A 22,165-nucleotide genomic window follows, 5' to 3' on the forward strand; every position below is an offset into this window, starting at 1 on the left:
GCAGGGAGACCCTTGGTGAATGGCAGGGTTGGAGATCGCCATTATGTTTCTTTGAGACACTGGGGTATCCTGAACCACCTTCAATATCACCCATGTCAAAAACAGATTGTAAATATCAAAGTAAAATCATTTTAAGTGGATACATCAGACATTCACAAGTGGGATATGAGAGTGTACTACTGAGTGTTAGACCATTTAGTGGTCCATATTAAATGACACAAAGAACAAGAACATATCCTAGGGAGTGACACTATGGCCAAAGCGGGACTCTGTTTTGATCCTGTTAATTGCATGATTTTGAAAATGCCTGTAGGCATGAGTAAGGAAAACTGCGCACTCATTTCATGGGGAGTGTATCAAGATAGGATATCCATAGTCAGGGTAATGTGGGTAAAACCAGGGGCTATAAGTGATGATCCTGAAGTGCAACGAATCATTGTACAGCACTCACCAGTGTTTGCCCAATATAAACATGACTGTGGGAGAATGGTCAGGAGTGTGGGTATACAGGGTCCAGACCACAAAACACAGAAACAGTATGGTTTTTTAAAAAAAAAAGAGGTAGGGAAGGGTATACAGTTTTCAGCAAAAAGGGATATTGACACCAGCATCTTCCACTAACAATTCGCCTTTTTGACCAGTGACAAAACCACTCGGTAGCTTGTGACCAACCATTAACTATGGATTATTGAACAAAGCCATCCCGTTAACAGCCTGCCACCATAGCAACGAGCCCAGAGACCGTAGTTAAGCAAAATGACGATGCACAGTAGTTCATGGTTTTGGACTAAAAGTTTTGTATAGACCCCCCTAATAGCAGCAAAGAGATGGAATAACTGATTGGACAGCAGACCTTGGAAAGGTGCAGATGTAACAGAGTTGTTGTTATGGGTGACTTCAACTTCCCCAATATTGATTGGAATTACCGTACTGCAGATGGTCTGGATGGAGCAGATTTGGTCGGGTTTGTCCAGGAGGGATTTCTGACTCAATATGTAGATAGGCCGACTGGGAGGAGGCCATATCAGATTTGGTGCTATGCAACAAGTCATGTCAGGTGTCAGATCTCTCGGTAGGAGAGCATTTTGGTAACAGTGACCACAATGCCTCATCTTTACCACAGCTGTGGAGGGGGATATGAACAGACAATATGGAGAGGCATTTGATTTGGGGAGGGGAAATTATACTACTATTAGACAGGAGCTGTGGGGTATAAACTGGGAACAATTGTTCTACAGGAAATGCACAACAGAAATGTGGAGGCTGTTTAAGGAGCACTTGTTGCGAGTGTTGGATAACTTTATCCCACTGAGACAGGCAAGGAATGGTTAAGGAGAAAGGGCCCTGGATGACAAGAGCAGAGCAGCTTCTCATCAAAAGGAAGAAAGAAAGCTTACTTAAGCTTGAGGAAGCAAGGATCTGGCACAGCTTTACAAGATAACAGGGTAGCTAGGAAAGAATTCAAAAATGGACTGAGGAGAGCTTGGAGGGTGCATGAAATAGCCTTGGTGGGAATGATTTGGGAAAATCCAAAATCATTCTACACATACGTGAGGAATAAGAGAATAATGAGAGAGGGGCTAGGGCCGATCAGGGATAGTGGAGGGAACTTGTGCCTGAAGTCTGAAGAGGTAGGGGAGACCCGAAATGACTTTTTTGCTTCAGTATTCACTAGAGAGAGAGACCTTGTTGATAGTTTGAACACCGTGGACCAAGTTAATAGGCTTGAATAGATTGATAATCAGAAAATGGATGTGCTGGAAACTCTGGGAAGCATCAAGATAGGTAAGTCCCCAGGGCCGAATCAGATACATTCAAAGTTACTACAGGAAGTGATGAATGAGATTGCTGCGCCTCTGGCAATGATCTTTGTATCTTCATACCCCACGGGAGTAGTACTGGTTGATCGGGGGGAGGCGATGTTGTTCCTCTTTGAGAAAGAGAATAGTGAAATCGCTGGGAATTACAGACAAGTCAGTCTTACGCTGGTGGTAGGCAAGGTACTGGAAAGAATTCTGAGAGATAGGACTTATGAGTATTTGGAAAAACAGGTAGATTAAAGATAGTTAGCATGGCTTTAAGATGGGCAGGTCGTGCCTCACAAGCTTTATTGAGTTCATTGAGGATGTGATGGGAAATGTTGATGAAGGTCGAGCAATAGATGTGGTGTATATGGATTTCAGGAAGGTATTTGATAACGTTGCCCAAGGTAGGCTCACTCAAAGTTAGGAAGTATGGGATACAAATTTGGTTGTCTGGATACTGAACCGGCTGGCATAAAGAAGATAGCAAGTGGTACTGGATGGGAAGTATTCCGCCTGGAAGTTGGTGACCAGTGGTGTCCTGAAAGGATCTGTGATTGGGCCTCTGCTCTTTGTAGTTTTTACAAATGACTTGGATGAAGAAGTTGAAGGGTGTGTTAATAAGTTTGCCAATAACAAAGGTGTTGTATACAGTGTTGAGGGCGGTTACAAGACATTAACAGGATGCAAACCTAGACTGAGCAGTGGCAGATGGAGTTCAAACTGGATAAATGCAAAGTGATTCATTTTGGGAAGTCAAATTTGAATGCTGGATACAGAAATAAAGATAGGATTCTTGGCAGTATGGAGGAATAGTGGGATTTTGGCGTCCATGTACATAGATCCCTCAAAGTTGCTACCCAAGTTGATAGTGTTGTTGAGGCAATGTATGGTGTTTTGGCTTTCATTAGCAGGGGATTGAGTTGAACAGCCACAAGGTTTTGCCACAGCTCTATAAAACCTTGGTTAGACCACACTTGGAATATTATGTCCAGTTCTGGTCACCTCATTATAGGAAGGATGCAAATATTTTAGAGAGGGTGCATAGGAGATTTACCAGGATGCTACCTGGATTGGAGGGCTTGCCTTAAGAAGAAAGGTTAAGTGAGCTAGGGCATTTTACACTGGAGAAGTGACTTGATAGAGGTATTCAAGATAACGAGAAGCATAGATCGAAGAGATAGCCAGAGACATTTCCCCAGGGCAGAAATGGCGGTCACAGAGATGTACAGGATGGAAACAGACCCTTCGGTCCAACCCGTCCATGCCAACCAGATATCCCAACCCAATCTAGTCCCACTTGCCAGCGCCCAGCCCATATCTCTCCAAACCCTTCCTATTCATATACCCATCCAAATGCCTCTTAAATGTTGCAATTGTACCAGCCTCCACCACATCCTCTGGCAGCTCATTCCATACACGTACCACCCTCTGCACAAAAAAGTTGCCCCTTAGGTCTCTTTTATATCTTTCCCCTCTCATCCTAAACCTATGCCGTCTAGTTCTGGACTCCCTGACCCCAGGGAAAAGACTTTGTCTATTTATCTTATCCATGCCCCTCAATTTTGTAAACCTCTATAAGGTCACCCCTCAGCCTCCAAATCTTCAGGGAAAACAACCCTAGCCTGTTCAGCCTCTCCCTGTAACTCAGATCCTCCAACCCAGGCAACATCCTTGTAAATCTTTTCTGAACCCTTTCAAGTTTTACAACATCTTTCCGATAGGAAGGAGACCAGAATTGCATGCAATATTCCAACAGTGGCCTAACCAATGTCCTGTACAGCCACAACATGACCTCCCAGCTCCTGTACTCAATATTCTGACAAATAAAGGAAAGCATACCAAACGCCGCCTTCACTATCCTATCTACCTGTGACTCCACTTTCAAGGAGCTATGAACCTGCACTCCAAGGTCTCTTTGTTCAGCAACACTCCCTAGGACCTTACCATAAAGTGTATAAGTCCTGCTAAGATTTGTTTTCCTAAAATGCAGCACCTCGTATTTATCTGAATTAAACTCCATCTGCCACTTCTCAGCCCATTGGCCCATCTGCTCCAGATCCTGTTGTAATCTGAGGTAACCCTCTTCGCTGTCCACTACACCTCCAATTTTGGTGTCATCTGCAAACTTACTAACTGTACCTCTTATGCTCGCATCCAAATCATTTATGTAAATGACAAAAAGTAGAGGGCTCAGCACCGATCCTTGTAGCACTCCACTGGTCATAGGCCTCCAGTCTGAAAAACAACCCTCAACCACCACCCTCTGTCTTCTATCTTTGAGCCAGTTCTGTATCCAAATGGCTAGTTTGGATCCCTGTATTCCATGAGATCTAACCTTGCTAATCAGTCTCCCATAGGGAACCTTGTCGAACGCCTTACTGAAGTCCATATAGATCACATTTACTGCTCTGCCCTTATCAATCTTCTTCATTACTTCTTCAAAAAACTCAATCAAATTTGCGAGACATGATTTTCCATGCACAAAGCCATGGTGACTATCCCAAATCAGTCCTTGCCTTTCCAAATACATATACATCCTGTCCCTCAGGATTCCCTCCAACAACTTGCCCACCACTGAGATCAGGCTCACTGGTCTATAGTTCCCTGGCTTGTCTTTTCCGCCCTTCTTAAACAGTGGCACCACATTTGCCAACCCCCAGTCTTCCGACACCTCACCTCTGACTATCGATGATACAAATATCTCAGCAAGAGGCCGAGCAATCACTTCTCTAGCTTCCCACAGAGTTCTCGGGTACACCTGATCAGGTCCTGGGGATTTATTCACCTTTGACCGTTTCAAGACATCCAGCACTTCCTCCTCTGTAATCTGGACATTTTTCAAGATGTCACCATCTATTTCCCTATAGTCTATATCTTCCATATCCTTTTCCACAGTAAATACTGATGCAACATATTCATTTAGTATCTCCCCCATTTTCTGTGGCTCCACACAAAGGCCGCCTTGCTGATCTTTGAGGGGCCCTATTCTCTCCCTAGTTACCCTTTTGTCCTTAATATATTTGTAAAACCCCCTTTGGATTATCCTTAATGCTATTTGCCAAAGCTATCTCATGTCTCCTTTTTGCCCTCCTGATTTCCCTCCTAAGTATACTCCTACTTTCTTTATACTCTAAGGATTCACTCGATCTATCCTGTCCATTCTGTACATATGCTTCCTTCTTTTTCTTAACCAAACTCTTAATTTCTTTAGTCATCCAGCATTCCCTATACCTACCAGCCTTCCCTTTCACCCTGATAGGGTGATACCTTCTCTGGATTCTTGTTATCTCATTTCTGAAGGCTTCCCATTTTCCAGTTGTCCCTTTACCTGTAAGCATCTGCCTCCAATCAGCTTTTCAAAGTTATTGCCTAATATCATCAAAATTGGCCCTTCTCCAATTTAGAACTTCAACTTTTAAATCTGGTCTATCCTTTTCCATCACTATTTTAAAACGAATAGAATGATGGTCACTGGCCCCAAAGTGCTCCCCCACTGACACCTCAGTCACCTGCCCTGCCTTATTTCCCAAGAGTAGGGCAAGTTTTGCACCTTCTCTAGTAGGTACATCCACATACTGAATCAGAAAATGGTCTTGTACACACTTAAATTCCTCTCCATCTAAACCTTTAACACTATGAAAGTCCCAGTCGAAGTTTGGAAAGTTAAAATCCCCTACCATATTATTCTTACAGATAGCGGAGATCTCCTTACAAGTTTGTTTCTCAATTTCCCTCTGACTATTGGGGTCATAATTTTAAGTTATTGGAGGAAGGTTGAGGAGATGTCAGAGATAGGTTCTTTGTGCAGAGAGTGTGCTGGGTGCATGGAATGCACTGCCAGCAGTGTGAGTAGAGTCAGAGATATTAGGGACATTTAAGCGTACTACTGGACAAGCACATGGATGACAGTAAATTGAAGGGTGTGGAGGTTACGTTGATCTTAGATTAAGATAAATACTTGGCATAACACTGTGGGCTGATGGGCCTGAACTGTGCTGTACTGTTCTATGTTCTAATGGATTCTGGTCAATCCCACTGGAGAGAGAATGTCAATATAAACTCACATTTACTTTCCAAGACTAGCAATATAAGTGTACCGTTCTACCACAGGGATTTCATAATTTCCCGTCCATATTTCACCAATGTCTTCGAGAAGAGATAAAAGTGTTCTCAAAATCTGAACGTCTGGTGCGCTATGTAGATGATCTGCATCTACACCTGATAAGTTGAAAGTAAAGAGGAGCATTATCAGTTGATAAGTGAGTTGCTGCAGCTGTTGCATGAATTGGGTCTGAAGGTAAACTCTAAGAAAGCGCAAGTCATGAAGCAGCAAGTTTCTTATCTGGGAATGATTCAGTCACTGGAAAATTCAGAAATTGACAAATGAAAGGTAGAGGCAGTCTGCATACTCCCTGTCCCACAGGATGTCAAAGTGTTAAGATCCTTCCTGGGCTTAGTGAGATATTGCATATCAATGGATTTGCTACGAAAGTGGCCCCGTTGATTGAGCTATTAAAGAAGAATGCAGCCTGGGAGTGGAAAATGGAACACAAACACCATTGCAGCTCTAAAGCAAGCACTAGCTGCTGCACCCACTCTGAAAACTCCAACTGCGACTGAACCATTTTCTTTGGAAGTAGCCACCATAGACACAACCTTCTTGACTGTTCTGTTACAGGAGATACACGGGCAATTAAGACCAATAACATACGCCTCGTGCATGCTTCCACCAATACAGCACGGGTATACAGTCCGCAAAAAACATCTGCTAGCATCTTTTGGGCAGTGCAGCATTTTACCGACATAGTTGGGTTGAACTAACTTACAATATTAACAGATCACCTCTCTATACAGCTAGTATTAGATGGAAGGATCAAACATGGCTCAATTATCAAAATATAATCACTAGATGGACACTGCTGCTACAGGGAAGGGACATCACTGTAAAAAGAGTAAAAGCACCACCATGTTTGCAGACAACTTTGTATATCAGGGAGGAAAACACGAATGTCAATTGATAATAGCAAATGATCCCAAGATCAAAACAAATGACAGGGGGCAAGATAGGGCTCAAAAGCAAGGAGGCAAAGGAAAAAGGAACAGAAGAACCATACTTCAAAATGTGTGTGCATGGCTCATCAGTACAGGAAGAAAAAAAGAAAAACTGGGTGTGAAATATACATGGAGGATGACAATGGACGTATTATGTGGCTCTAAAGCTACTCAGAACCATGTGTGCTTAGGCAGCAGAACTAGCAGCCGTTGCACGTGCTTGGCCACCTCGCACACTTGTCCGGCCTGATCGGTTTTATATTCTGATAGTCTGTCCGTCATAGACTTACAGAATATTTGCCCCTGTGGATGGAGAAGGGTTTTGATTCAGTGGATGGAAAACCCTTTGCATCGGCTCCACTGTTATAATACATCTTTGAAGGAGCACAGCGGAAAGGATATGGGGTCACAAAGGTAAAAGCTTATTCAAAACTGCCTCCAGAAGGAAACAGAAATGCTGATGCCAAACAAGGCACTATAGAAGGGCAAGAATGGCTGCCACCATTTGACGAAATCAGGGGCCAAAAAGAGAAACAAGTCAAGGTGATGGATTTCGCAAAGGAGCAAAAGAAAGAGAGAAATGAAACAAAAAACTAATAGAAGGAGCAGAATCAGACACATATAAAGCATATAAGGGGATTTATGTTCAGGACAGAGTGATTTTATGTGAAGGAAAATTTGTTGTGCAGAATGGGATGGTGGTAGAGGAAATCAAATAATCTACTGGTACGAGCATAGAATTAGACCAGAGAACACAATTTGCAGCCCATGTCAGATGTAATTACCCTTTCTGGGATCAGACAGAGATTCCACATACCTTAAAGACCACAGTCTAGTGGAACTGTGGAAAGGATGAATTGGACACTGAAAAATGTGACATCCAAAATGGTACAACAAAGGTAGCTGGCAGATTGTTCTGCCCTATATGCTGATAATTAGGAATATCATTTCTTCATCCACAGGCTACATGACAGGAATGGAGGGATTAATAGGTTTGGACTTGTCCAAGCCAGAGATAGACAGAACTATATTGGAAAAGTGGGTACACCTGCTGGTGAAAACAGTAAAGGAGGCAAATTACATAGCAGCTCACCAATAGGCAAAAAGAAACAGCAAAGCAAAGTTAATTTCGATGCAAAAGACAGCCCAATAGCGTTGAGTCCTGGACAAAAAGTAATGATCAGAATAGACCAGCCCACCTCGAGTCCAAAGTTTGCAGGTCCCTATGAGATAGTGGATAGAGCTAGTCCATCTGTTTACAAGGTATTGACAACACCAGATAAGAGTGGCTGGTATCACATTAATCAGTTGAAGTTAGTAGCAGAAAAACAAGGCAACCGTTATTGGCTTGTAATACGTGATGTAACAATGCTCTGAGATTCCAAGGTCAGGGGAATTAAGAGCAGGACTAGCTGCAGCTATCAGAGGAGATAACTGAAAAATGACCCGATATTGGCGATTCACGTACAAAATGGAACAAAAACAACGAAAGAGAAAGAAAAAGCGTTAAAAAAAGTTCAATAAAACAGACGATTAGAATCTGAAACAAATTGAGAACAAATTTGGCTCAGTTTATGGAGAACCTGGACTGAAAGTAAAGTGGAAATAAGACCGTCAATAAGAGCAGAAATTACACTTGTATATTAGAGATCCAGCCGAGAACGTGGGATTTTGTTACTATGAATTGACCACGTTTTGGACTGCGGGTGAACTGGCTTCGGAGTACCACAATGGGTGACCATGCCTCAAGTAGCATCAACATTAGAAGACTATCCTGTGACCAAAAACAAACTCAGCGCCGCAGCGCAAGATAACACAGACTAACAAAGGGCATAAAGAGGACTTCTATTACATGGGAGTGGATGGGTTGGCATGTATGGGAAAGACATTGGGCATACCAGAAGGAACAGGGGTGCAAATGTCATGTAACAGATTCTGGAGATGACATTGGTGACAATCCCAGAAGGGCAAATCACTCATCAAATTATGGATCTATTTACTGAGCAACCACCAGGAAATGACAGACAAGGTAAAATTATGGTTCACTGGGACCACACCTATGTGAACACAAATTGGGGTAGTGATGCAAATTGACTGGGGCAGATATTCAAGGCAATTCAGGGAAATTGGTTGGATCAAAGGATGCTATAGTACAAGAAGGGGGTAGAGAAAGAAAAGACCTTTGAGAGATGTAGACAGAGGTTTTTTCTTGGAAGCCAGGGCCCTTCTTAATTTTTAGGACCCATAGGAAGCCTACCACCCCATACCCCACCCCTGTGAGTAGAACCATACCAGCACCTAGATGTAGCAAATCTTGATATAAAACAAATGGAATAGGCTTCATGCTAGAAGATTAGATTCCCTACGGTGTGGAAACAGGCCCTTCAGCCCAACAAGTCCACACTGACCCTCCGAAGAATTACCCCACCCAGACCCATCTTCCCTCTGACTAATGCACCTAACACTATGGGCAATTTAGTGTGGCCAATTCACCTGACCTACACATTCTTGAACCGTGGGAGGAAACCCATGCAAACATGGGGAGAATATGCAAACTACACACTTTAGTCCCGGTCGCCAAATTACCAAAAATATATGGACGCTTTGGAGAGGGTGCAGAAAAGGTTTACGGGGAGTTACCTGGTATGGAAGGTACTAGCTATGGAGAGAGGTTGGGTAGATTAGGATTGTTTTCATGAGAAAAAAGGGAGATTGATCGGGGGGGGAACGTGATTGAGGTCTACAAAATCATGAAGGGTATAGGCAGTGTAAACAGAGATAAGCTTTTTCCCAGGTTGAAGGATTCAATAACAAGACGTCACACGTTTAAGGTGAGAGGTGAAAAGTTTAAGGGGGATACATGCAGAAAGTACTTTACACAGAGGATGGTAGGTGCCTGGAACACTTTGCCTGCAGAGGTACTAGAGGCAGGCATGGTAGATTCATTTAAGGTGCGTCTGGACAGATGCATGAGCAGGTGGGGAGCAGACGGATACAGATGCTTAGGAATTTGGCAATAGATTTAGATAGTGGATTTGGATCGGCTCAGGCTTGCAGGGCTGAAGGGCCTGCTCCTAGGCTGTAAATGTTCTTTATTCTTTGTACCACACAGCAGAGACAGGAAAATCTGTCACTTTGGAATCAAGATATTAGCATGTGCAGGTAGTTTTCAATTTAATTGAAATCGCCACTCCAGAATAGTGCCCATCCATCACAATTATTTGTTCACCTCCTTGATGAACAGTTGAGCAGGAATGAAACCAAGTCCAATGCAGGCAGAAAGAAAAGAGGACTAGTGGAATTTAGCACAGTCAGGATATTTGTCAGAAGTAGCAATTGTCAACACCTTGGACATAGAAGAGTTAGAAAGTCAGATAGGATTCTGCCTTCAAAAGAAAATGCAGGTAATTACTGGAAAAGTTACTTAGATCTGATACAGACCAATCAAATAGGTCAGGATGCATCACAAGTTACCCTGGACACTAACATTTTAAAAACCTTTACAGGATACAACAAATTTGATCATTAACACTATGTACAATACTTCTGAGGAGACTCACAAGGCTGAGGTGCATGCTGTTTTTACCAGCTGGGTGTTAACTATGACTGGTACTAATTTGTCACAACTTCATGCACACCAAGTTGCAGACTGGGTGTCAGATGAATAGTTAACAAAACAGGTTGGAGAAGAGCAACCTCAATGTCACCTCAGAAGTCTGACCTTAACTAATAAAGTGTTAGGTACCTGTGACAAGGATAAAGGGAAATATCATGTTGGGACAGTGCTTCATATTTCCTGTCACAGGAACAAATCTGACCAACCCTTTAAAAAGAGTCCATAATGTGGACAAAATCATGAGGGTACTTGGATCTCTTTAAGCAATCCACCATTTCATAGTATTATAATGGATAATGCTGAGAAAGGAGTTGATCAGTCTAAATGCCACCCAACAGGGGTTGCAGGGGTTGGGGAGGTGGGAAGTGGGGGGAATCAGGAGCCTGTGCTAAAGAGATTATGAAGCAGAGACTTAGGTTTCAGCATCTAAGACTGTTCATTATTCATTCTACCTGTAAACAGCCAGTCTTTTCTACAATACGCCCTTACAAAGTAAACATATTACATAACCACAGCAGCTATGAACTATACCAAGGGATGGAGACAGTGCCCTCTGGAAGGGCACAATGTAGCCATTAACAATTTAACCTCTGATCTGGTTATTAGTGAGCAAGTTATGTCTCAGGCAGTAACCAGAATGGTGGTAAAAGAAAACGTCACAATCCAATGTACTGATACAGATCAAGAGGTGCAGAGGTATGTTACCAATGAATTACCACCTATTCTGCACCTGACAGCAGATTGGACACACATTGTGGGAGAGGCAAAGGAATAATCCATCAATGGATTGAACACACTCAAATAATTAGAACTCATGCAGATTAAGTAAAAGGGTTGTTGCAGATCGTGGAATAGGTTTTGGAATTGAGAAGGCAATGTTCAAACATATCTATGGGTTAGAGTTCTGTCACATGCTGTAGTAGTGATTCTATGTACATTGGTAATCGCCATCCTCAATGTATGTCACTTTAGAAGGTGAATAAATTAAACTATACGAAGATTGGAAGCAGAGGCTATAATGAAACAGAAGGAACATTATGGAAACACTGAATTCATATTTTTTTATATATAGTAAACATATGTATGCTTTTATATATTATATCTACAAGCATGTTTTATACGTATTTTATTATATAATGTATATCACTATTGCTATGATATATATTACGGAACACTGACAGTGGTACACAGAAGGAGACAGAGAATGATCCTAAGATAATTATCTTTTTTTGTTGGCCGGGGGGGGGGGGAAAGGGGAGAAAGAGAGAGAGAGGGAAGAAGAGAGGAGAGAGATGGGTATTGTTAGCCAGTCTGCTGCACAAACAGACAGACGGGGAGACCAGTCAGACACATGCTCCTTGAAAACAAGATGCTAGCCAGGAGGCTGCAGAAACACAGAGGTACTGCCTGGGGCTAGGAATGCTCAATATAGAAAAAAGCTGCTTACACATGGGGGAAAACAGCTTGTGAATTGAAAATGACCAGAGTCCAGATACTGCTTGGTCCCATCCGTGTTCTTCAAAAAAATTAAGAAAAATGAGGTAATGCAGAAACGTATTTGGACGAGGGGCAATTAGGTAATGCTACCTTGGTCTGCAGCCAATAAAGATAAAGACATGCAATTAACAGATGAACCTGAGCCAATGGGGTAAAGACACCATGACTTGAGAAAGATAAGAAAAGAGAGGATAAAAGAAGACCCTCAAGGCATACAGGCAGCGATAACTCCAGAAACCAAATCTGACTCTACGTCAGGGATATGAAGAGCACGAGCAGTGTGTAGCCAGCATTAGCGCTCCTCAGCAGTAGCAAAACAATTATCCAGATTCGGGTATTATCTTTTATAGTCTGTGACTACTCCGAGTGTCAGAGGACTTGAGTGGGTGTATAAATAGGTCGTTAATTCTGGTTGTGGGAAAATATATATTCTATTATAAACTAAAGTTTATATAAGAAATAATTCAATACATTAATAAAGTAATTTGTAAAGTTTAAGAATTGGTTCTTCTCCGCTTTGCAGCTAGCAATTGCTGGATTCACACAACAGCTGGCGATTGCCGGACTCAAACACGCATCAACAAAAGCTAAGCATTCGGGGTGTAAGAAGCATTCCTCCTTCTTCTGGCTTTAAAAAAAAAAGAGCCAGAAAACTTCCAGCATCTGTTCAATATATTGTAACCATACTCCATCTCTCAATTCCATATGGAAGAGGTGTTTTGTCCGCTGCTGATAACTATAAGAGATACCAAAAACAATAAACTGACCCAATATCAGACTTGCCCCATTTGAGTTATCAATAGGATACAGGAGATTGGCAGTCCAAAACTGAACTTCATTGTGTACATCAAATTGCTGCATGATTCTCTTTGGAAGCTGTGCTCACACGGATGGGAACTGAATTATGAAAGTGTCCACATAATTCAAATGCAGAACTTGTTCAAAAGGTTCTGAACTTGTCCAAATTCCTTCTTTTCACGGTCTTCCTGTGGCAAATGACTTCAGTCCTGTCACTGGGAAAGGGTTATCAATGATACTTGGTAATGGTCTACTATGGAGCTCATGCATTCCCTCTGGGTAGGCCACAGTAACAGGGCATTGCTGAGAACTCAAAACCTTTTATAACAGGAGTGATATTAATTAGGAGTTAGAGCATATTTCCTCTTGCTACTTTTATCCTTCTTCTTCCCCCCCTCCTCCACCCCCAGCCCCACGAGGGCAGAAATATACTTAAAGTAGCAACTGAAGGACAAAACAATTGTGAGAGGGAAAACAAAATTGAAGCTAGTTCCTCTCATTCTGAAAATACAAATCATGTTATATCAAATACATACATGAAAGATAGAGTCCAAACAGGCCCCTAATCTGTTTTCATTGGAAAAGGCGGCGGCTAAAAGGGGATTTGATAGAGTCATACAAGATGATCTTTTTCCTAGGATGATGACGGCGGCTTGTATGAGGGGGCATAATCACAAATTGAGGGGTGATAGATTTAAGACAGATATCATAGGTAGGTTCTTTACTCAGAGTGGTAAAAGGGCATGGAATGCCCTGCTTGGCAACGTAGTTAACTGCACCACATTTGGGAGATTTAAACAATCCTGAATAAGCACATGGATGATCATGGGATAGCGTAGGGGGATAAGCTTAGATTGCCGCAACATCGAGGACCGAAGGGGCTGTTCTGCGCTGTATTGTTCTCTCCTCTATAGGTGCAGCATCAGCCTCAGAATGTGAATCTATAAAAATATCCACCTTTCTTCAACTACAATCTGTTCCATTGTACCCACCCAAGCATAGAATTTTTAATACATCAATATACCTTGTTCAGATTGTTCTGCAGCTTGCCCAGTTTTTGGTTTAATGTCTTTGTTGGCTGCATGTTGCATTGTTTCCCTCTGCTCCTTAGCCTGTTGCATAGCATGGCTTTTCCAGAGTTTTCTGAGTTCCTCGACATCATTTGCAGAATCTGGAACAAGCTCTTCGCCCACTCTACTGGACGGATCAGTATTTTCCTCCTTGCATATCCCTGATAAGTCAGAAACAGGTGCACTCTGAGTTGCTCTGCACTCGGTGCCCAATCCTTCAGCTTCAGCATCTTTGTGGTCACAAGCCAAAATGTGACTAAAAGTGGCTTGTTGCTCATCCTCAGTTTGGTGTACAGCATGATCATCATCATCAGGGTGATGTTTGTTTTTGGAGATTTCCATCTCCGGGTTTCCACTTTCCTTCATTTCAACCAGCTCATGACCTGGAACATCACTATCATGAGTCAACAGACTTTCAGCACTGGTTTGCTTGGTCGCTTTCACTTCCAATGATTCTGCAGATGAAGGGAGGCACTTCTCCCTTGCAGACTGGTTTATGGTTTGCACACTGTCTGATAAGGGTACAGATGACTTATCTTGTCTAAACTCAGAGGCCAGTTCTTCTCGGATTGGGGAGAGTTCAGATTCAGTGAACGCATCTTCAAACAAGGATTCCTTTCTGTTTCTCGGAGTTGTGCTCATGCTGCCATTCCCTAGGTCTCGTTTAAAGTCAACTTCAACAGCACTGCTTTGTGCTCTTTCATCTAACTGGTTTGTATTTTTGATTGATCCAGGATTTTCTGGTTCTCTGGCAGAAAAGGAAACAAAAAACAAAAATTCAAATTCCAGTATGGATCTAACTGACCATATTTCTGTGCTTGCACACCAAATACATTTTAGACGTTTCACACACTGCAATTATCCCTCTTAAAGAATTCTTTGTGAATGTTATATCCTTCATCCTCTGACAGTTCAAGCACTGAAAGTTACTCAGTTTTCAACTGTCTGTGCATGGTCCTTGCACAATACCATTCACTTATCCATCCATTTTCCAGAATTCAGAATTTGCGCATTGAAACAGAAAACATAAATATAATGGGATAGATTCTAAACATAAAAAAAAGCTCCAAAGTAGATATGAACAGAGTGTTGCGGATTTCGTGATTTAATAACAGTACTTTTCTACTCCTTCTCCTGAAGGAGGCAAATTCAAAGTTACCAACTTTAGACTCAATTTCCTAATTTTCCTAACTCACCCACTAATTTTCTGGCCAGTCATTTAATCTAGCATCCTTCATGAATCATCATCTCAGCAAGGTCTTCCTGAATTATTTCACCAGTATCTGGTGACCATCTTCATCTAGAAGTAGAATCATCTTCACTACTTTTGCCTTCTTTCACGATTCTAAAGATCTCTCATCAGGTTCCTCTACATGAAAACGTCCCAGGCTCTTCAGTCTTCACTAGCAAGTGTACATTCACAACTCTAGGATTATCTTTGAGAGACGCAAGGTGTGTGATTTATATGTATGTTAATACTACTTATTTTTGACATTAAATTTTTAAATTTTGAACTAGTGGCACAAGTTGTGTATGTTCGAAAGGATTGAAAGAACTTGGAAATACTACTCCAGCAATGGCGATTTATTTTAATGTGAGATAAAGAGACTTACTGGTGAGTAATAGATTGTTGGGTACTCAGGGGAACTTTATGAGTGAACAGATCAGGTATGGGGCTCCAATTTAGGATGCCAGAGGACCTTTTGATTCGGGGAAGAACCCATAGCTTGGAAAATAAAAATGTCAGTTCAGTTTGCAACGTTCTGTAGGGTCTTGGCTGAAGCTGGATGCATAATATACTTGGACCTGAGAAAGGGAGAAGATAGCTTAAAAACTGTTTTTAATAGATTACCTCACTATAAAGGAGTTTAGTCAAAGTTCCAGGTCAGAAGTGCATGGTTAAAACCCTGAAGCGGAGGTTATTTTTCGATTGTATGAAAACTAAATTCTAAGAAATATGAGCAGGAGTAGGCCATTCAGCCACTTAAGCTTGCCCCACCATTCAAGAAGATCCTGGTTTATCTGATTCAGGCTGCCACAACTTAACTTTCACTTATTCAGCCTCCATAACTCTCTTGGGTAAAGAATTGCAGACATCTGTCTTAATCCTTTTCTATAACTAGATCTTATAACTTGAAACTCTCCCCTACCCCAGAATGAAAACATCATTTCAACATCCAACCTGTGAAGCCCCCTTAGATCCCTCTAAGTTTCAATAAGATCACTGGAGTATATTTCTAAACTCTAATGAATAAAGGTCCTGGTTGAGGCTTGGGCTCATGTCACACTACAGATGATCCCACTCCACTACACACACAAAACCTTACATACTCTCACACTCATGCAGACCTTCCCTCATACACATGCTCTCTCTCAAACACACACCTTTCACACACTCACCTATGCACACACCCTCTCACAGGCTTATACTCCGTCACAAACGTGCGCATGCGCCCTTCCGCACACAAGTCTATGGGCTGAATTAGTATTTGCAGATACATTCTATTTTGTTCAAAACACATAATATGCAGTCAATACATGTGACATTTTATAAATTCCTACTTTGGAAGTAGAACCAATCTGACTCAAACCTCACACCTTTAGTGCATTGCCTGAGCTGAGAAGTCACTTTAAGTTATCTTGGGAATGTGACTCAAAAGTAGTTCTGGGATTTATATATTAATGAATCGAAACCTGCAACTTAACAGCAATCTAGATTTGTTCAATATATCGGTGGCATGACACTATGGTCTTGTGCTATAAATTCTGTATTTTATGATTCTGTCTACTAGCAACCTGACAAAGGGCGCAGTGCTCCAAAAGCTAGTACTTCCAAATAAACCTGTTGGACTATAACCTTGTGTTGTGTGATTTTTAACTTTGTACACCCCAGTCCAACACCGGCATCTCCAAATCATCATAAACATGTCATCCAGGCTAAAATAATTGACAAATCTGTTTAATTTCCAGGAGAGAATTGGATTTAAAACTAATACTTTAGACCAAAATAAAACGCAATTCTAAAAAGGTATAAAGACAGAAAAGCTGGTTAAAGTGAACTGGGAAATTACGTTAATGGTAGTGCAGGGGCATACATTCAAGGAGACACTTCATATGACTCAATGATCAATTTCAATGACAGAGAAGAATGCACTCAGTAACCAACGCATATTCGATCACATTTGAAAACAAATTGTACAATTCTGTGAAAGTTAGTATTAAGTCAGACAATCGCAGAGAGTGTGAAAAATAGCAATGAGTAAAATTACAATAAAAATCAGGAAAAATCAGGACAAGAGGAAGCTGGCCATAAGTATTAAATCAGACAATAAGATTTTTTTGTAATATTTAAAAAGGAATGGAGTAAATAACAAGTGCAGGAGCAATAGGGTTGTCATAGTAGGGATTTTCCTAACATAGACCGGGACTGCCAGGGCACTGAGAGCTTAGATGGGGTGGAATTTAAGTGTGTTCAGGAAGGTTTCTTCAAGCAATATATAGAGGATCCTACTCGGGAAGGGGCAAAACTCTACCTACTCTTGAGAAAACAGGCAGGGCAGGTGATGGAGGTGGTTGTGGGGGGTGCACTTTACGACCAGTGATCATAATTCTATTAATTATAAAATAGTTATGGAAAGGGACAAAAGTGGTCCACAGGTTCAAATTCTAAATTGGGGCAAGGTAAATTTTGATCAAATTAGACAGGACCTTGCAAGGGTTTGTTTGCAGGCAAACGGACTTCTGCCAAGTGGTAAGCCTTTAAAAGTGAGATGGCTAGAGTTCAAGGTCAATGCGTTCTTGAGAGGGTGAAGGGCAAGGTTGGCCAGAATAGGAAACCCTGGATGATAAGAGATATTGAGGCTTTGATCAGGAAAAAGGAAGCTTAGCTCAGATATAGGGAGCTGGGATGAAGGGAATCACTGAAGGGAGACAGTCAATACAGGAGTTTACTGATGAATAAAATCAAAAGAGCAAAAAAAGAGAACATAAGATAGCATTGGCTAAGATGATTAGGGTAAACCCAAACAAGTATTTTAAGTATGTTCAAGGAAAAATAATAACTAGAGAGAGAGAGAATAGAACCCTTGAAGGGCCATAGTGGACATGTATGTGTAGAATCGCAGTAGAGGGGAAAGGTTCCTAATGTTTAGCTTTGAGAAAGACAAGACGACTTGGGAACTTGGGGAAGTTAGTGGGGGTATCTTGGGGACAGTCCATATCACAGCAGAGAAGGTATTGGATATATTAGAATGTACGAAGGTGGTTAAATTGTCCGGTCCTTACTAGATAGATCCAAGAACACTGCAAGAGGCTACAGAAGAATTCCAGGGGCCCTGCCTGATATTTTTGCATCATTATTAGCCATGGTTAAGGTCCCAGAAGAGGGTCACGAATGCTGCACCATTATTCAAGAATGGTGGCAAAGAAAAGCCTGGGAACTCCAAACCAGTAAACTTATCATCTGTGGTGGGTAAGTTACTTGAGAATATTCTGAGGGATAAGATGTACATGCATCTGGAAAGACAAGGTTTGATTAGGAGTAGTCAGTCTTGGCTTTGTGAGTGAGTTATATCATCCTTTATATAATTGTTAGAGTTCTTTGATTAAGTGACCAGGAAGGTCGACGAGGATAGGATGGTAGATATAATCTATGCGAATTTCAGTATGGCCTTTGATAAGGTTCCACATGCTAGGCTGCTCTGGAAGGTTAGATCGCATGCATCAAGGGTGAGCAGGCAAATTTTATACAAAATTGACTTGCTGGTAGGAAGCAGTGGAAGGATGCTTGTCGGACTAGAGGCCTGTGACTAGTACAGTGCCTCAGGGGTCGGTGCTGCGCCCATTACTCCTGGACCATCTCTGACTGACAGGGGGGTTAGTTTAAGGTTAGAGGGGAACAAATGAAAGGGAACCGGAGAGGTAATCTTTTTTAAACAGAGGGTGGTACGCATACAGAACAAGCCGCCAGTGGAAGTGGTTGAGGCGGGTACATTAACAACATTTAAAAGGCATTTGGACAAATCCATTGATAGGAAAGGATTAGGAGGACATGGACCAAATGCAGGGAAATGGGGTTAGCATGGATGGTCATCATGGACCAGCTTGGGGCCAAACAGCCTGTCTCTGTGCTGCAGGATCCTGACTCTGACTCTGAGTGGACTGGTTTTCCAAAGAGTTAATTGAGGGAATTAAGAAGTGAAAATAAGGAAATGGCAGATGAACAGAACGGATGTTTTACAACTATCTTAATTGTAGAGAACCAAATAACTTCCTGCGCACACTTCTAACTTCAGAGTTTGAAGTGAAGGAGGAATGTACAGCAATTATAAATCACCAGGAAAAGGGTAAGAAAATTATTAGAACTAAAAGCTGACAAATCCCAGATCCTGATAAGACTTCATCCAGGGTCCTAAAATAAATGGTTGCAGCGATAGATGATATGTAGGGTTTTAATTTTCAGAACTTTGGGAATTTTAGAAAAGATTCCATCAGATTGAGAAATAATGAATGTACTTTGCTGTCAAGAAAAGATGGGCATAGGAAAGCAGGAAACTTTAGGTCACTTAGCCTAACATGTGTTATTGGGAACATTTAGAATTCATGGTTATAACAAGTAATTAGTTAAGCGTGATTTTTATTTTTAAAAAAATCAGGTTGGCTCTGTCTGATTAGTTTTTATGGAGGAACCTGACCAACAATATGGATAAAGGAGAACCTGAACACTTAGTGCATCTGAGTTTCCAGAAGGCATTAAATATGATGCCAGATCAGAAGTTACTACACAAAAATAAAGAATTCATCCTGGTGTAGAAGGAAAAACATGTTAGGTAACCAATTCTCTATCCAAACTAACTTGTTTTTCCATCTATAGTATCATGAATAATACAAATGATAATAGCAAATGTCAAGTTTGTACAATGTAAAAACTGGAGTGTCATAGGAATCAGCATTGGGCATTCAACTATTTACAACCCACATAAATGATTCGATGGCTGCTTAATTTACTATTGCTGCAAAGATAGTTTGGAAAGCAAGTTGCAAAGAAGAGGTAAAGAGGTTACAAATAGAGAGGTTAAGAGAGCAGAAACGTTTTGGCAGATGGAGCATAATGTGGCAAAATATGAAAATGACTTCAGCAGGAACAAAAAGAAGCATGTTACGTTATTTAAATTAACAAGAGATATTAGAACTCTGATGAATGAAACATGTGCTAGCACATGAATCACAAAAATCTGCAATACAGATACAGCAATCGATTAGAAAGGCAAATAGAATGTTGCCATTTACTGTAAAGGCTCAGAATAAAGATGATTTGGAGATGCCGGTGTTGGACTGGGGTGTACAAAGTTAAAAATCACACAACCTGTTGGACCATAACCTGGTGTTGTGATTTTTAACAGAATAAAGGCGTTTGCTACAGTTCTAAAGAATCACAGAATCCCTACAATGTGGAAAGAGGATATTCGGTCCATCGAGCGCACACTGACCCTCCAAAGAGCATCCCACTGAGCACCCCCCCCCCCCCCATCGCATCCTGTGACCCCACATTTACTATGGCTAATCCATCAAGCGGATTACTATATACAATTTCAGTATGGTCAATCTACCCAATGTGCTCATCTTTGGACTGTGGGACGCAACAAGAACACTTGAAAGAGAATGTGAAAACTCTCCACAGACAGTGGCCCAAGACTGGAATCGAGCATGGATCCCTGATGCTGTGAGACACCTTAATTACTGAGCCACTGTACCACCTACAGGGCTTTGTTCATACCACATCTGGTGTAGTGTCTGCAATTCTGGCCTCTTGAGTTTAAGAAAGAACATAACTGCAATATGAAGCAGTCTCAAGAGGAGTGACTTGACCTAACCTTAAGGTGGATGCTACAAAATGCCTCCCCTTCTGGGAGACACTTGACCTTGGAGATACTGAGAAAATGAAGGGTTTCGCATTAAGAGAGAAATCATGAGAATTGTTTCTCCGAGAGTGATGAGTCTGGATAACTCTCTTTGCCAGAGAGCAGGCAGGATCATTAAATATTTGTAAGGCAGTAGATAGATTATTAGATATGTGTCAGGATCGGATCAATACTGATCTTATTGAATGGTAGAACAGGCTAGAGGAGCTGAATGGTCTACTTTCTAATTTCTTGTTCATATGTAACAACTAATCACTTAATCCATTCTGACCATAAATTATGCTTTGAAATAAGTAAGCCTACAGGTTTCTCAGTCAGTGACGGGGCAAAGAAACACAGAACCGCCACACAGCTATTTTACTTTGTTCAGCAGGATTAGAATAGTAGTTTAAATTTGTAATCATTCCTGGGAGCTTCACTATACCATAGTTCATAACAAAGATGTGCACAACATAACTGTTCACGAGTAGTAAACACTGTAGCTTACACAGGCAAAGACTCTTTGACTTTATTGTCCAAAATGTCACTGTACATGGCTGCTGAAAGGACCTCCTCCATGGGACACATGATACCATATTCCTCGCAGCCCCATTCCTTTACGAGAGGATCATGTTTGAGAGGATCAAACATAATGTTGTTGGGTGTCACAAGTAGTACTCCACTGACAGCACCCTGCAATGGAAAAGAAACATGCACACTTGTGTAAATCTCTTACATGACATTGTCTCTTTGCCTTACTCCAGCACTGCTTTTGTGCACTTCTACCTCGATAAAAGGCCATGTTGTCAAGAGTTTGCACACTAAGTAGTTAAAATATGCAATGGAATCCAAGTACATAATGTGAGCTACTGCTCCAATATATTGCCAGTCAAGCTTTGTAGCACCCTTAAACACAGGTGAGATGCTGGGGGGGTGCTCACCTACAGGGTAGTAGGGATATTCCGGTTAACTACAGACCAGTGAGCCTGATGTCAGTGGTGGGACAATTGCTGGAGAAGGTATGGAGGGATAAAATCTATTTATATTTGGAAAAGAATGGGTCTATCAGTGATAGGTAACATGGTTTTGTGCAGGGGAGATTGCACCTTACCAACTTTAATAGAGTTCTTTGAGGAAGTGACCAAGTTGATAGATATAGGAAGGGCTGTAGATGTCACATACATGGACTTTAGTAAGGCGTTTGAGAAGATTCCCCATGGTAAACTAATGGAGAACGTGAAGTCACATGGTGTGCAGGGTGTTCTAGCTAGATGGATAAAGAACTGGCTGAGCAACAGGAGACAGAGAGTAGTAGCTGAAGGGAGTTTCTCAAAATGGACAAAGGTGACCAGTGGTGTTGTTTGTAATATACATAAATGATCTGGAAGAGGGCACTGTCGGTATGATCAGCAAGTTTGCAGATGACAC

The 22,165-nt window shown here is 41.5% G+C and overlaps 1 protein-coding gene across 12 annotated transcripts in view; it reads right to left on the reverse strand.

Annotated features, from left to right (window-relative positions):
- Nucleotides 1-22,165, reverse strand: part of oxr1a (oxidation resistance 1a) — a 511,841-nt gene that overhangs the window by 120,924 nt on the left and 368,752 nt on the right. For all 12 annotated transcript variants that reach the window (XM_072570591.1, XM_072570587.1, XM_072570583.1 and 9 more), the window contains 2 exons: nt 21,246-21,430; nt 13,793-14,586 (listed from right to left, as the gene is read on the reverse strand). In XM_072570591.1, coding sequence (XP_072426692.1) covers nt 13,793-14,586; nt 21,246-21,430 — 979 coding nt within the window. The remainder of the gene's footprint in view (nt 1-13,792; nt 14,587-21,245; nt 21,431-22,165) is intronic.

The sequence above is a fragment of the Chiloscyllium punctatum genome, chromosome 5 (genome assembly GCF_047496795.1).
Source record: "Chiloscyllium punctatum isolate Juve2018m chromosome 5, sChiPun1.3, whole genome shotgun sequence".
Lineage (NCBI taxonomy): Eukaryota > Metazoa > Chordata > Chondrichthyes > Orectolobiformes > Hemiscylliidae > Chiloscyllium > Chiloscyllium punctatum.